This window comes from Phocoena sinus, chromosome 1, assembly GCF_008692025.1.
Source record: "Phocoena sinus isolate mPhoSin1 chromosome 1, mPhoSin1.pri, whole genome shotgun sequence".
In the NCBI taxonomy this organism is placed as follows: Eukaryota; Metazoa; Chordata; class Mammalia; order Artiodactyla; family Phocoenidae; genus Phocoena; species Phocoena sinus.
Window position 1 is genome coordinate 124,058,764 of NC_045763.1, and position 17,624 is coordinate 124,076,387.

Genomic DNA, 17,624 nt, shown 5'->3' on the forward strand with positions numbered 1-17,624 from the left:
CCCAGCATCTTCCTTGAAGCATATGCCTGACTCCCAGGCACTCGGAATGTTCTTCCACAAACAGACAGGCTCTGTCTCGCCCCCGGCAACCACTAGCGACACTGCCTGACCCTATAGTGGCCACAGTCGATGGGACCCACAGGATCTGACCCTCTATTCCTCTCGCTCGGCTCTGTCACCTCACCTCACCTCTCCTAGGAAGCCCAAGAGGCCCACGGTTGGTCGACATAAGCCCACGAGACATAAGCTCTACCTTGGTATGAATAAAGCCCACCTTAATGGACTTGAGGACACAGGGAGGGGGGAGGGTAAGCTGGGACAAAGTGAGAGAGTGGCATGGACATATATACACTACCAAACGTAAAATAGATAGCTAGTGGGAGGCAGCGGCATAGCACAGGGAGATCAGCTCGGTGCTTTGTGACCACCTAGAGGGGGGGGTTAGGGAGGGTGGGAGGGAGGGAGACGCAAGAGGGAAGAGATACGGGGACATATGTATATATATAACTGATTCACTTTGGTATAAAGCAGAAACTAACACACCATTGTAAAGCAATTATACTCCAATAAAGATGTTAAAAAAATAAAAAATAAAACCCACCTTTAAAAAGAAATAAGAATCTCCACTGACAGTTTTATTACTACTGATGGCATTTTTTACTGAAGCAAAGAATTTAACAAAATATATAAAAATTATATTTTAAAAAATCACAGATAGACAACAGATTTACAGAATTGTTTTTATAATCATCCAGGAAAAAAATGACAGTGTTTACTTACTAGTAAATTGCATTTGGGTAAGACCAGCCACTGGGTCACAAGACCCAAGCAGCCAGGACACTGCCTGAGCTCTTACGAGCAGAAGAAATAATCGACCAACAGGGGAGAGGCTGTGGAAGGGGCAGCAGGACAGCCCAGCCAGCAAAGCAGAGGCGGCAGCCCAGCCAAGTCAGGAACGGGCAATGTCAGGGCAGGGGTTTGGTATCAGGAAACAGAGGTGGACACGTCAGTTACTCTGGTCTTGAGAGGAATCACTATGATCTGAGAAGCCAGGACCAGCTGCAAACTAGCTCCTCTGTGTGTGCTCACATGGGGGTGTGTTCATTTAAATTAACTCCCACTTAAATCATGAAACTAGCAAGTGGGTTTGGGTGGGAGTCATCTTTGTGTCCACAATCCCATCAGGGAGACCAGAGAGCGGAAGGCCCAACCTACCAAAGCAGTTTCCCCAATTAAGCTGGATTGAGCACCCGCTAGGAGTGCTAGGAGGGCTGCCGGCTGCGAGGACTCCGGGGAAAGCAGAGGGAGCGAGGCCCATGTCCTGTCCCCTGGAGCTCACCCTGTAACACAGGGGGAGAGACATGCTCAGACAACTGTGTCATGTGGCCCGTGATGGGCGTGGGACAAAGTAACAAGATTGTCTCCATCTGTGTGGGAGATTAGGATGGGGTTATAGAATTTGCTGGGATCTGAGATGGGCCTGGAGGGACAGGTAGGATTTGATAGGCAGAGATGGGAGCTGCGTAGGCATTCCCAGCCAAACAGAGAAAGCAAAGCCCCATGAAGGAGTGTGCAGTGGGAGCTGGGGTGGCCCTCGCAGGGAGCATCTGGAATGTTCAGGAAAGTTGCGGGAGATGCGGCTGGAAAGGGAGCTTGAGGCCAACATGGGTCCAAAGCACCAAAGTTGCACAAATGAAGGGACTCCTTTACATACTTGTTTATTCTTTCATTCATTCAACAAAAATGTATTGTGCACAAAACCTCTGCCAGGAGTCGTTCCCCTGGGTGCTAGGCGCTCAGGTGGAGAGGGCAACTCTGGCCCTCCGGAGGCTGGCATCACTCCCACGGAGCGGGACAGGAACGCCATGGGGAGGCGGAGGCCGCTGCCTAGTCCAGGGTGAGGTTGGGGCCCTGAGCCGGGCGCAGCAATCAGAGGGCAGCTTCGAAGGTGAGCGCCCTTGACAAGCTGTCACAAGTGAGATCTCCTTGGCCAGGCCAAGCCAAGTCCTCCAGCAGCTGACATGGGGGAAGAAGCATCCCATCAATGACTGGGACCAAGGGTCAAAAAAGTGGGGCTTGGAAAGGACAGGGGAGACATGGAGGCAGGAGGATGACCCCCTAATGCTCCCCCTGACCCCCTCCTGCAGCAGGCCCTAGTCATCGGCCAGCCTGGTCAAGGGACTCTCGGCTGGGGCCCCTCTGGTCTTCATTCCTGTAGTCAGCCTCGCACTCCTCTTCCTGTCTTCTGGAAAGCTCTGTCAGCTGCTCTGGTGGCTCCTGGTAGCCCGCCCGATTCCTGCAGGCAGTGAGGACAGAGGGGAAGGGTTTGCCCTCACTCACTCAGACCTGAGGGAGCTGGGCTTAGTGCTCCCCACGGGACAGCCATCAGATCCCCCATCCCCACCCGTCCAGCGGCAAAGGGACGCTGGGCTGAAGGGCTGGGCTCAGAGTGGAAGCAGGGTGGCACGGACTTGAGCTGAGGGCATTATGGGAACAGGCTGGCTCTGCGAGGGGAGGAGGGAGCGGCCTGTTACAGAACCTCTGCACCCCCCTACCCCTGCCCTGGGCACCCACCGGAAGCCCCACCCTGAGATCAGAGACTGGAGAACTACAGGCCTTGGAGTCAAGTTCCAGACTGCAGTGCCACTTTAGGATTTGGGTGAATCATTTACTCTTTTCTCAGCTATAAAACGGGGCTGATAAAAGTTATTTTTTACTGTTACCAGCTGCCCCCTGGGGTGTTATGAGTGGAAGAGGCTGTGAAGAGCTGGGGTGCATCTTCCCAATGTGCTGAGACCCTTGCCAACGGGCTGCCCACCCCCGACACTCACGGCCGCGTGACGTCCGCATCCTCAGCCTTGCCAGTCTCCCGGCAGCAGCAGCAGTAGACGATGATGCCGATGACGATGAGTGCCGCGACCACGCCCCCCGCGATGCCCGCGTACAGGGCCACATTCATGGAGGCTGCGAGAAACAGAGCCGCACGTCCTGAACCCCAACCCCAGTCCCCAACGCGAGCCCCCAACACGAGCCGAGGCTCCGGGTGGTGAGCACGCCGGGGGTGAGGAACCACAGCAGCAGGCGTCTGGGAGGCGGGAGGTGGTCCCTCCCAGGCTCTGAGCGGCCCCAGTCACCCTCCCAGCCCAGGTGGCCACGCTGCCTGCTTCTGGTAGCGTTCCATGAAAGTCACAGCCTCGTGGGAATGTGACCAGACAAGGGGGACACTCTTCAGGATGGAAGCGTTGACAAGGACAGATGGCCAACAGATTTGGAGCCAACAGGCTCCAAAAAAGTCCTCGGGTGTCAGTCATGCCAGCTCCTACTCTAGTTCATCCCCAAGATCATCAGGGTATCCCACCCCAAAAGGATGGGGTCCTGACTCTGTGGCAGCCCAGTCTGGGCACTTCCCCCTTGCCCCCTGAGCGACCCTAAGGGCAGGCAGGACCGAGCAGGTCTCCAGAAGCCAGCCTAAGGCACTATTTCCAAAGAACCCAGGGAAATGGACTGGCCTCCAGATGAGGGGAGCCTGGGACAGGATCATCTGGCCATCACCTCAGCCACCCTGCCAATGGGAGACCCCCAAAGAGGCTGCCCAGTTCACCTCCATGTTGGTCCCTGTCAGCTGACTCTGGACCACCAGCCTGTCACCTCTGGCATTCGTCCTCCCTTCCCCCCCAGACTGCTCTTACGAGGTCTGACAGCCACAGTGATGTTGCAGGACTCCATCCCTACATCATTGCTGGAGGTGCAGATGTAGTAGCCCGACATTTCTGTGGAGATGTTCTTCAGAGAGAAGATCTGTCCTGTGACTGGGAAGGGAGAAGAGTCAGGCTGAGGAGACGGGCCACCGGAGTAGAGCGAAACGGCTAGGGAAATCCTAGGCAGATACAAGCACCGCCACTGAACACGTCCAAGCCTCATCTGTAATATGGAGAAAATACCTACCTCTAGGGCTGCAGGAAGATTAAACCAGGCGGGCTGCACAATTCTAAAGTGCTTAGAATTCAGGCAGGCATCCTGGGTTTGAAGCCTGGTTCTGCCACTTACTGACTTTGGGCAAGGAACTTAGCTTCATTGAACCTGTTTCTTTATTTATAAATAAAATAATAATAGTGCCTGCATCACACAGTAATTGTGAACATAAAATGAAGTACTAACAAATACAAACCCACAACCAAATGGCTGATGTATAGTGAGTCTTCAGGAAACATAATATACATTATACATTGCGTACAAATGCTTTCTAATTAGACCATATAATTATAACCACTTTTATAATCTTCAGAAACAGAATTCCTTAGCTTGGACTCATGTGAAAGAAGGCTTTAGAATTTCAAGAACTCTGACCTCTGGATTTCTGTGTGTGAGTGTATGTGGTATTTGTATGGGGGTGTGTGTGTGTGTGTGTGGTGAGGCAGGGAGAAGGCAGGCTGTCGGTCTAGACTCTTCCTCTTCCTCTTCCACCATTTAAGGAAGCCATTTAACTTCTGTGAGCCATAGCTGCCTCATCTGGAAGTGGGAGGGAAAGCACCTGATTCTCCTGAATTCAGGGCAATGGTCCAGATGTCTTCATGAGAAACCTTCCTGCTAAATCTATGATCCTATGGATTTCTTCACCTTGAAATGGAGAGCTTTATGCTTAGACAAATTTTTATGTCCTGTCCTCAAAGATGCTCTGTCATAACTGCTGTTTGGAGAGAAGAGTTAGAGACCTTTGTCCTCTAATTTGCTGCAGAGCCTGCCTACCCCACTACCAACAGGTGGTTACACTTTATCCAGCGGAGCTGTTCTAAACTGAAAATAGGATCCAGCCACTGCCCTGTTCAGACATTTCAGAGGCAGCCCATCGTCTTCAATAACAAGTCCAGGCTTCTTAATATGGATGTGACATTACAGATCTGGCCCTGGAAATCACTCCAGCTTAACCTCTTGCCAGTTCGCCTGGTGTCCAATCCTTTCCCTGCCCAATTCCACTCGGTTGCAAGATTGTATCTCAGTGTGGATTTTTCTTGTCTGGATGTGCTTCCTCAAATACAATGTCCTCTGATTCTTCCAACAATCTTGTATGGTAGATGGAACAAATATTTCTATCTCCAATATCATAGTGGTAACTGGAGAGGCTTAGAAAAGTCAAGTGACTTGCCCAAGGTCACAAAATTAAGAAATGACAAAACAGTAACAAAAATTCCATTTGAGGTCTAGAACTCCCTGGAGAAGTTGACAACTTACTTTAAAAACATTATAGGAAAGAGAACAGAGAGGGTGATAAGGAGAAGAACATTCCAGGACCTTCCAGATCATAGATGAAGAAGAAACACAGTTCATGAGTAAGTGCCCTGTTGTGGTCACCAAAAGCACACCACAGAAGAGGATGTGGATCCAGGTGCCCTGCAGCACTACCTGCAGGAACAGGCTGTGTGATTTTAAAGGCTAGCATCGTACAGAAACACATCATTTATTTTCAAGATGAGGGCTCCCTAACCAAGAAACTTTGTGAACAAAATTCCATATTTGATGGGGCGACCAACAAACCTATCTTACACTGATGAGCCTGTGGAACTGCCAAGTACAGACTCACATTTTATGGGAATTGGTCTGAGAAGACACACCCAAAGGTGTGCTTATCCACATATCCACATCTATAGTATGAACGAAATTGGGCTTCTGGTTGGAGACAAGATGGCAGAGTAGACAGACTTGAGCTCAACTTCTCTCACAAAAACACCAAAATCACAACTAACTGCTGAATAACCATCAACAAAAAAGACTGGAACTTACCAAAAAAGATATTCTACAACCAGAGACAAAGAAGAAGCCACAACAAGATGAGGTTCTCCCACAGGAGTGAGTTCTGAGCCCCACATCATGCTTCCCAGCCTGGGGGTCTGGCATCAGGAGGAGGAGGCCCCAGAGCACTTGGCTTTGAAGGCCAGTGGGGTTTGATTGCAGGAACTCCATAGGACTGGGGGAGATAGAAATGCCACTCTTGGAGGGTGTGCACAGGTCTCGTGTGAACTGGGACCCAGGGAAAAAGCAATGATTTCACAGAAGCCTGGACCAGACATACCTGCTGGTCTTGGTGGTGGGGGGGCATCTCCTGGGAAGGTGGGGGGTGGAACTGGCTCACTGTGGGGACAAGCACTGGTGGCAGAGGTACTGGGGAGTTCTCATTGGTATGAGCTCTCCTGGAGGTCGCCATTTTGCCACCAAGACCCAGCCCCACCCAACAGCATGTAGGCTCCAGTGCTGGGATGCCTCAGGCCAAACAACCAAGAGGGCAGGCACACAGCTCCACCCATCAGCACACAGGCTTCCTAAAATTTTCCTGAGCCCACAGCAACCTCTAAACACACCCCTTGACACAGCCTTGCTCACCAGAGGGACAAGACACAGTTCCACTCACCAGTGGGCAGGAACCAGTCCCTCCCACCAGGAAGCCTGCACAAACCTCTAGAACATCCTCACCCACCAGGGGGCAGACAGTGGAAGCAAAAGGAACTACAACCACGCAGCCTAGGGAATGGAAATGGCAAAGGAATATGTTTCAGATGAAGGAACAAGATAAAACCCCAGAAGAACAACTAAGTAAAGTAGAAATAGGAGGTCTACCTGAAAAAGAGCTTAGAATAATGAGAGTGAAGACAATCCAAGATCTCAGAAAAAGAATGGAGGCACAGACCAAGAAGATACAAGAAATGATTAACAAAGAGCTAGAAGATATACAGAACAAACAAACAGACATGAATAGTGCAATAACTGAAATGAAAAATACACTAGAAGGGATTAATAACAGAATAATTGAGGCAGAGAATAGATAAGTGAGCTGGAAGACAGAATGGCGGAAATTTCTGCCATGGAACAGAATAAAGAAAAAAGAATGAAAATAAATGAGGACAGTTTAAGAGACCTCTGGGACAACATTAGAAACACCAACATTGGCATTAGAGGGGTCCCAGAAGGAGAAGAGAGAGAGAAAGGGCCATAAAAACCATTTGAAGAGATAATAGCTGAAAACTACCCTAAAATGGGAAAGGAAACAGTTAACCAAGTCCAGGAAGTGCAGAGAGTCCCATACAGGATAAACCCAAGAAAGAACATGTCAAGACACATATTAATCAAACTGACAAAAATTAAAGACAAAGAGAAAATATTAAAAGCAACAAGGGAAGAGCAACAGGTAACATACAAGGGAATCTCCATAAGGTTTTCAGCTGATTTTTTAGCCAAAACTCCGCAGGCCAGAAGGGAGTGGCATAATATATTTAAAGTGATGAAAAGGGAACACCTACAAACTAGAATACTCTACCCAGCAAGGCTCTTGTTCAGATTTGACAGAGAAATCAAAAGCCTTGCAGACAAGCAAAAGCTAAGAGAATTCAGCACCACCAAACCAGGTTTACAACAAAGCTAAAGGAACTTCTCTGGGCAGAAAAGAAAAGACCATAACTAGAAACAAGAAAATTACAAATGGAAAAACTCACCAGTAAAGGTAAACATAGATTAAAGGCAGGAAATCATCCATACACAAATATGATATCAAAATCACTAATCATGAGAAGAGAAGAGTACAAATGCAGGATATTGGAAATACATTTGAAATCAAAAGACCAGCAACTTAAAACAATCTTGTATATGTATAGTCTGCTATATCAAAACCTCATGATAGGAACTTCCCTGGTGGTCCCGTGGTTGGGACTTTGCCTTCCAATGCAGGGGGTGTGGGTTTGGTCCCTAGTGGGAGAACTGGGATCGCACATGCCTCACAGCCAAAGGGCCAAGGCATAGAATGGACACAGTGTTGAGACATATTCAATGAAGGCTTTAGAAATGGTCCACATCAAAAAAAAAATCTTTAAAAACAAAAATAACCTCCTGATAACCGCAATGTATTGAAAATCTACAATAGATACACACACAAAAGAGAAAAAGGAATCCAAACAGAACACTAAAGTGAGTTATCAAATCACAAGAGAAGTGAACAAAAGACTAAGGAGGAAGAAAAGACCTACAAAAACAAATCCAAACAATTAACAAAATGGCAATGAGAACATACATATCAATAAATACCTTCAACATATATGGATTAAATGCTCCAAGCAAAAGACATAGACTGGCTGAATGGATACAGAAACAAGACCTGTATATATGCTGTCTACAAAAGACACACTTCAGATCTAGAGACACATACAGACTGAAAGTGAGGGGATGGAAAAAGATATTCCATGCAAATGGAAATCAAAAGAGAGCTGGAGTAGCAATACTCATATCAGACAACATAGACTTCAAAATAAAGACTGTTACAAGGGACAAAGGACACTACATAATGATCAAGGGATCAATCCAAGAAGGAGCTATAACAATTGTAAATATATATCCACCCAACATAGGAGCACCTCAATACATAAGGCAAATGTTAACAGCCATAAAAGGAGAAATCAGCAGTAACACAGTAATAGTAGGGGACTTTAACATCATACTTACATTAATGGACAGATCATCCAGACAGAAAATCAATAACGAAACACAGGCCTCAAATGTCACATCAGACCAGATATGCTTAATTGATATTTATAGAGCATTCCATCCAAAAGCAACAGAATACACCTTCTTCTCAAGTGCACATGGAACATTCTCCAGGATAGATCACATGCTGGGCCACAAAGACAGCCTTGGTAAATTTAAGAAAATTGAAATCATATCAAGCATCTTTTCTGACCACAACACTACGAGATTAGAAATCAACTACAAGAAAAAAACTGTAAAGAACAAAAACACATAGAGGCTAAACAATATGCTACTAAACAGCCAATGGATCACTGAGGAAATCAAAAATACCTAGAGACAAGTGAAAACAAAAACATGATGTTTCAAAACCTATGGGACACAGCAAAAGCAGTTCTAAGAGAGAAGTTTATCGCAATACAATCTTACCTCAGGAAACAAGAAAAATCTCAGATAAACCACCTAACCTTACACCTAAAACAACTAGAGAAAGAAGAATGAAAAAAACCTAAACTTAGTAGAAGGAAAGAAATCATAAAGATTAGAGCAGAAATAAATGAAATAGAGATGAAGAAAACAATAGAAAAGAACAGTGAAACTAAAAGCTGGTTCTTTGAAAAGATTTTTAAAAATTGATAAACCTTTAGCCAGACTCATCAAGAAAAAAAAGGGAGAGGTCTCAAATCAATAAAATTAGAAATGAAAAAGAAGTAACAGCTGACACTGCAGAAATACAAAGGATCATGAGAAATTACTACAAGCAGCTATATGCCAATAAAATGGACAACCTAGAAGAAATGGACAAATTCTTAGAAAAGCACAACCTCCCGAGACTGAACCAGGAAGAAATAGAAAATATGAACAGACCAATCACAAGACTGAAATTGAAACTATGATTAAAACACTCTCAACAAACAAAATTCCAGTACCAGAGGGCTTCATAGGTGAATTCTATCAAACATTTAGAGAAGAGTTAACACCTATCCTTCTGAAACTCTTCCCAAAAATGGCAGAGGAAGGAATACTCCCAAACTCATTCTATGAGGTTACCATCACCCTGATACCAAAACCAGTCAAAGATACCACAGAAAAAGAAAATTACAGGCCAATATCACTGATGATCATAGGTGCAAAAATCCTAAAGAAAATACTAGCAAACCAAATCCAATAATACATTAAAAGGATCATACACCATGATCAAGTGGGATTTATCCCAGGGATGCAAGGATTTTTCAGTATCCACAAATCAGTCAGTGTGATACACCACATTGACAAATTGAAAAATAAAAACTATATGATCATCCCAATAGATGCAGAAAAAGTTTTGACAATATTCAACACCTATTTAGGATAAAAATTCGAGAAAGTAGGCATAGAGGAAACATACCTCAACATAATAAAGACCATATATAATAAACCCACAGCTGACATCATACTGAACGGTGAAGAGCTGAAATCATTTCCTCTAAGATCAAGAACAAGACACGGATGTCTGCTCTTGCCACTTTTATTCAACATAGTTTTGGAAGCCACGGTAATCAGAGAAGAAAAAGAATCCAAATTGGAAAAGAAGAAGTAAAACTGTCACTGTTTGCAGATGACATGATACTATACATAGAAAATCCTAAAGATGCTACCAGAAAACTACTAGAGCTAATCAATGAATTTGGTAAAGTAGCAGGATACAAAATTAATGCACAGAAATCTCTGGCATTCCTATACACTAATGATGAAAAATCTGAAAATGAAATTAAGAAAACACTCCCATTTACCACTGCAACAAAAAGAATAAAATATCTAGGAATAAACCTACCTAAGGAGACAAAAGACCTGTATGCAGAAAATTATGACACTGATGAAAGAAATTAAAGATGACACAAATAGATGGAGAGATATACCATGCTCTTGGATTGGAAGAATCAACATTGTGAAAATGACTATACTACCCAAAGCGATCTACAGATTAAATGCAATCTCTATCAAACTACCACTGGCATTTTTCACAGAACTAGAACAAAAAATTTCACAATTTGTATGGAAACACAAAAGACCGCGAATAGTCAAAGCAATCTTGAGAACGAAAAAAGGAGCTGGAGGAATCAGGCTCCCTGACTTCAGACTATACTACAAAGCTACAGTAATCAAGACAGTATGGTACTGGCACAAAAACAGAACGATAGATCAATGGAACAGGATAGAAAACCCAGAGATAAACCCACGCACATATGGACACCTTATCTTTGATAAAGGAGGCAAGAATATACAGTGGAGAAAAGACAGCCTCTTCAATAAGTGGTGCTGGGAAAACTGGACAGGTACATGTAAAAGTATGAGATTAGAACACTCCCTAACACCATACACAAAAATAAGCTCAAAATGGATTAAAGACCTAAATGTAAGGCCAGAAACTATCAAACTCTTAGAGGAAAACATAGGCAGAACACTCTATGACATAAATCACAGCAAGATCTTTTTTGACCCACCTCCCAGAGAAATGGAAATAAAAATAAACAAATGGGACCTAATGAAACTTCAAAGCTTTTGCACAGCAAAGGAAACCATAACCAAGACCAAAAGACAACCCTCAGAATGGGAGAAAATATTTGCAAATGAAGCAACTGACAAAGGATTAATCTTCAAAAAAGCAGCTCATGCAGCTCAATAACAACAAAAAAACAAACAACCCAATCCAGAAATGGGCAGAAGACCTAAATAGACATTTCTCCAAAGAAGATATACAGATTGCCCACAAACACATGAAAGAATGCTCAACATCATTAATCATTAGAGAAATGCAAATCAAAACTACAATGAGGGCTTCCCTGGTGGCGCAGTGGTTGAGAGTCCGCCTGCCGATGCAGGGGACACGGGTTTGTGCCCCAGTCCAGGAAGATCCCACATGCCGTGGAGCAGCTGGGCCCGTGAGCCATGACTGCTGAGCCTGTGCATCTGGAGCCTGTGCTCTGCAGCGGGAGAGGCCACAGCAGTGAGAGGCCCGTGTACTGCAAAAAAAAAAAAAAAAAAATCTAGGAACAATAAATGCTGGAGAGGGTGTGGAGAAAAGGGAACACTCTTGTACTGCTGGTGGGAATGTCAATTGATACAGCCACTATGGAGAACAGTATGCAGGTTCCTTAAAAAACTACAAATAGAAATACCATACAACCCAGCAATCCCACTACTGGGCATATACCCTGAGAAAACCATAATTCAAAAAGGGTCATGTACCAAAATGTTCATTGCAGCTCTATTTACAATAGCCAGGAGATGGAAGCAACCTAAGTGTCCATCATCAGATGAATGGATAAAGAAGATGTGGCACATATATACAATGGAATATTACTCAGCCATAAAAAGAAAGGAAATTGAGTTATTTGTAGTGAGGTGGGTGGACCTAGGGTCTGTCATACAGAGTGAAGTAAGTCAGAAAGAGAAAAACAAATACCGTATGCTAACACATATATATGGAATCTAAGAAAAAAAAAAAAGGTCATGAAGGACCTAGGGGTAAGATGGGAATAAAGACACAGACCTACTAGAAAATGGACTTGAGGATATGGAGAGGCAGAAGGGTAAGCTGTGACAAAGTGAGAGCGTGGCATGGACATATATACACTACCAAATGTAAAATAGATAACTAGGGGGAAGCAGCCACATAGCACAGGGAGATCAGCTCCGTGGTTTGTGACCACCGAGAGGGGTGGGATAGGGAGGGTGGGTGGGAGGGAGACGCAAGAGGGAAGAGATATGGGAACATATGTATATGTATAACTGATTCACTTTGTTATAAAGCAGAAAACTAAAACACCATTGTAAAGCAATTATACCCCAATAAAGATGTTAAAAAAAAAAAAAAAAGCCCATTGAACAAGAGCAGAGGCCAGGGCAGGAGGCCGTGAAGAGGCGGGCTCAACAAGAGCGTGAGAATGCTGCCAAATACACCTCTTTGGAGAAACTGTAATTTTTCATTGAGACGGAAAAAGAAATGGAAATTGCTGACTACTCCGGATATGTAAAGTAAGAGCTGCTAGGATTGTTGGTGCCACCTTGGGTACCAGCTGTTCTTCCATATATAGATAAGATAGGTATAAATTTCTCTATTTATTTTGATATATTTTAAAACAATAAAACTGAATAAATAAATGTAATAGAATTAATAGATGAGTAATAAACCTTTTGAATTTTGAGATGCTGCTAAAAAAGAAAGAAAGAAAATCCTAAAGATGCTACCAGAAAATTACTAGAGCTCATCAATGAATTCAAAAGTTGCAGGATACAAAATTAACACAGAGGAATCTCTTGCATTCCTATACACTAACAATGAAAGATCGAAAAGAGAAATTAAGGAACAGTACCATTTACCATTGCATCAAAAAGAATAAAATACCTAGGAATAAACCTACCTCAGGAAGCAAAAGACCTGCATTCTGAAAATAATAAGACACTGATAAAAAAATTGAAGATGACACAAACAGATGGAAAGATATACCATGTTCCTGGACTGGAAGAATCAGTATTGTCAAAATAACTATACTCCCCAAGGCAATCTACAGATTCAATGTAAAGCCTATCAAATTACCAATAGCATTTTTTGCAGATCTAGCACAAAAAATCTTAAAGTTTGTATGGAAACACAAAAGACCCCAAATAACCAAAGCAATCCTCAGAATGAAAAACAGAGCTGGAGGAATCAGGCTCCCTGACTTTAGACTACAAAGCTACAGTAATCAAAATAGTATGGTACTGGCACAAAGACAGACTTTTAGATCGATGGAACAGGACACAAAGCCCAGAAATAAACCCACTCATCTATGGTCAATTAATCTATGACAAAGGAGGCAAGAATATACAATGGAGAAAAGACAATCTCTTCAATAAGTGGTTCTGGGAAAACTGGACAGCCACATGTAAAAGAATGAAATCATAACATTCTCTAACACCATACACAAAAATAAACCCAGAATGGATTAAAGACCTCAATGTAAGACTGGACACTATAAAACTCTTAGAGGAAAATATAGGCAGAACTGTGTTCGACATAGATCACAGAAATATCTTTTTGGATCCACTTCCTAGAGTAATGAAAATAAAACCAAAAATAAACAAATGGGACCTAATTAAACTTAAAAGATTTTGCACAGCAAAGAGAACCATAAACAAAATGAAGAGACAACCCACAGAGTGGGAGAAAATATTTGCAAAAGAAGCAACTGATGGATTAATCTCCAAAATATACAAACAGCTCATGCCGCTCTATGTAAAAAAACAAACAACCCAATCAAAAAAATTGGCAGAAGATCTAAATAGACATTTCTCCAAAGAAGACATACAGATGGCCAAAAAGCACATGAAAAGATGCTCCATGTCACTAATTATCAAAGAAGTGCAAATCATAGCTACAATGAGGTATCACCTCACTCCAGTCAGAATGGCCGTCATCAAAAAATCTACAAACCATAAATGCTGGAGAGGGTGTGGAGAAAAGGGAACCCTCCTACACTGTTTGTGGGAATGTAAATTGGTACAGCTACTAGGGAGAACAGTATGGAGGTTCCTTAAAAACCTGAAAATAGAGCTACCATATGATCCAGCAATACCACTCCTGGGCATATATCCGAAGAAAAACATACTTTGAGAAGTTACATGCACCCCAGTGTCCATTGCAGCACTATTTACAACAGTCAATACATGGAAGCAACCTAAATGTCCATCAACAGATGAATGGATAAAGAAGATGTAGTACATATATACAATGGAATATTACTCAGCCATAAAAAAGAATGAAATAATGCCATTTGTAGTAACATGGATGAACCTAGAGATTATCATACTAGGTGAAGTAAGTCAGACAAAGACAAATAGTATGTGATATCACTTATAAGTGGAATCTAAAAAAATGATACAAATGAACGTATTTACAAAACAGAAACAGACTCACAGACAGAAAAACTTATGGTTACCAAAGGGGAAAGGTTGGGGGGGGGGAGGGATAAATTAGGAGTTTGGGATTAACATATACACACTACTATACATAAAAATGATAATCAACAAGGACCTACTGTATAGCACAGGGAACTCTACTCAATATTTTATAATAACCTAAATGGGAAAAGAATCTGAAAAAGAATAAATATATGTATATGTAAAACTGAATCACTTTGCTGTACACCTGAAACTAACACAATATTGTAAATCAACTATAATAGAAAATAAAAATTTTAAAAAAGGAAAGAAAAAAATTATAAAAGTACTGGATGCTCATTACAAGAATTTATACATGTATTACATTACACTCATTACAAAAATATATACATATTATACAAGAATTTATGACATAAAACTATTACTTCAATTCAGTCCAATGTTTATATTCTCATCACATCAGCTCAAAACAAGATGATGAGCGTCCTTGTCCTCTTGGCGTTTCCAGTATATAAAAGAAGACAGACATGAAACAATGGTGATTACAGGGTGTTTTATAGAGTTCAAAATGGAAGTGCAATTTGATCTAAATCTCACTTGAAGGGTCAGGGAAAGCTTCTACGAAGAGCAGAGAATAAAATAAAAGTCATCTGTAATATCACCAGCTGTAAATAACAGCCCTTTGATTTGAAGTTATTTTCTTCCAATCTTCTTCACATACACTTTCTTCAGATTCTTCCCTTGAAACCCAGCATGCTATTCTCTGGATACTCATTTTCTATAAAATGCTACTCCTTCTATCCTAGAATTCCATACCTTGGTGCATTTTCTGGAATACTGCTTACATGTGATGTTAATATATGTTACCGAGAAAGTGGTCTACGACCAAAGCAAGTTTAGAAATCATTGAGTTAGAGCTTCTGATGTGCTAATGAGCACTGGGCATCTCTAACAGGGGGTTTCGATATTAATGGTCTCATTTTCTAAACCAATTGGATTTTTATATTTTTAAGAGGCATCTTGAAGGAACACAAGAGCATTCTGGGAAATGCTCTATGACCCTGGGCAATGTTTCAGGGGTGTATAGCTCTTATCAGAGTCCCACTATTTTAGCACGTGAAACTCAGTCTATGTGTTAAATGTACACAGCACACTGCAGACAGATAGAAGGCAGAAGACCTCAGACTCCTCCAGGACCTTCCCAATTATCAGAGCCCAGCTTGGAGCTCCTGGCCTTGTTTAGGGTGTTGGAACATATGGCATCCTAGGCCAGAGTCAGCACGATCCTGCCCCAGTTTCTCAAAACAAACAATGGACATTAGAAGCTATTTTTGGATTAACCACTGCACACACATTGCCACAAGACCTGCTTTGATTCTGATCTGGGGCTCTCAAGCCCCTTTTCTTTTTGGAAAGGACCCAATAGTTCCTGAAATCTGGCTACAATGAATGTTTCCGCTGCGGTGGCGACACCTTGTGGTCAAGACGGGACATGCACAGGACAATAGGGCTCCCACATTCCTTCTGCTCCAGCTGGGGAGAAGTTTACCTCCAGAGAAGCCCTGGTCTGCCAGAGACACTGATGTCAAATTGACAAGACTTAACTTTCCTACCCCCCACCCTCCTTCCTTGACATCCAGATTACTACTCCTTCAGTACATGAATCTCAGCTGACTGGGACAGTTCAGAGCTATCACATATGTGATCTCCTCTTACTCTTTTCGTAGCCTTTCGGGAAGGCAGTATAATGATAGTCCCAGGTTTTCACATGAAGATATTAAGGGTCAGAGAGGTTGTGAGTGACTTAAGCTACAAAGTGGAGAATTCGGGACTCAAATCCTTGTGTGCTGATTCCAGATTTCCTGTTCTTTTTTCTGCTGGCTTGCCTCCACTGATCCAAGTCAAAGGAAGCAATATCTAATGTTGAGAATTCTGTCTTTAGATGTAGGAGGGTTGAGGAACTCTGCTCCCCAAATTGCCCACTGTGGACTTTTAAAATGTCTTAAAGGTCAGAAAGGGGTTTGGACTGACCCACAGAGGAAGAAGACACAACAGATGCTCTAGGGCCCGGTGAGGTAGGTGGAGCCAAAGGCTTTGAGAACCACGCCCACCTCACAGCACCATCCAGATGCAAGCTTGTGTTGTTATTACCATTAACCATGCTTTTCTGGGTCACTCCCAGGTCCCAGTTCTGACTCTGAGTAAATCTTATCTAGAGGCAAGATAAATCTTTTCCAAAGTAACTAAGTGCATCTCCCTTTAACCTACTTTCATGCCCTCAGGTTTCTCCTCTTTTGGATCACTGAAAAACTAAGCTTTGGTTTCTAACAAGCAGAGAGTCTTTCCTGATGGAGGCAGGAGAGCTGTGAGTGGGGTGCCCGTTTCCTACAGGGCAGAGGCCAGCCTCCCTAGCCTGATGCACAGGCCCTGCGCCATCTCTCTTCGCCGCTTTTCTTACGGCAGTACCTTCCATCATTCCCACATGTGTGGTTCCTGTACTGTTCTCCAAGCTTGGCCTACTCATCCTTGAGGACCCAGTCCAGATAACAGCTAATAATTCTACCAGGCCCTGGCCTCAGTACTTTATATGTACTTTTATTTAATCTTCACAACATCCCTATGAAGTAAATACTAGTTTCATGCCCCTTTTATAGATGTACAAAGGAAGGCACAGAGAGGCTAAGTAACTTGCCAAGGTCACACAGCTAACAAGTGGCAGAGCCAGGATTCAAGCCCACGCCGTGCTCCTAACCAACATGATCTCCTGCCACTTCAAGTGCCCCCACCTTGAAGAAACCTTCTTTGACCCCTTTATGCATACGCTGGGTTCCAGCACCACTGGATACAAACTATTGCAGCATTTACCACCTTGTAACCCTCAGCTTGGGGCCCACCTGTACACACTTTGCTGGAAGGTCAGACCAACCAGTGTCCATGGCTGACCTTCTGCGACCATTGCTGGAGTCCCTGGGCTGTTCACAGGCCAGAGGAGAGCTGCCACGTGGTTTTGACACATTCAATAAAACTTGCCGACCAGAAATATGTAAACAAAACCAGAAGCTTGTTGAAATCCACAATACATCTTCTACTTTACATTGAATAGAGTGGGTTCTACTAATTCCTTTTTTACTTTTAAGAAGTTCTTGTTTTGCCCCCAGACAAATGAACAGTAGAGTGGTGACGTTCACCCTGGTTTGACC

At 43.3% G+C, this 17,624-nt stretch overlaps 1 protein-coding gene across 1 annotated transcript in view; it reads right to left on the reverse strand.

The window, feature by feature from the left end:
* Positions 1–642: 642 nt before the first annotated feature.
* Positions 643–17,624, reverse strand: part of GPA33 (glycoprotein A33) — a 46,360-nt gene continuing 29,378 nt past the window's right edge. Inside the window, exons 5-7 of the mRNA XM_032623309.1 lie at positions 3,690–3,809; positions 2,832–2,964; positions 643–2,296 (exon numbers count right to left, since the gene is read on the reverse strand). Coding sequence (XP_032479200.1) covers positions 2,158–2,296; positions 2,832–2,964; positions 3,690–3,809 — 392 coding nt within the window. The 3' untranslated portion in view covers positions 643–2,157. The remainder of the gene's footprint in view (positions 2,297–2,831; positions 2,965–3,689; positions 3,810–17,624) is intronic.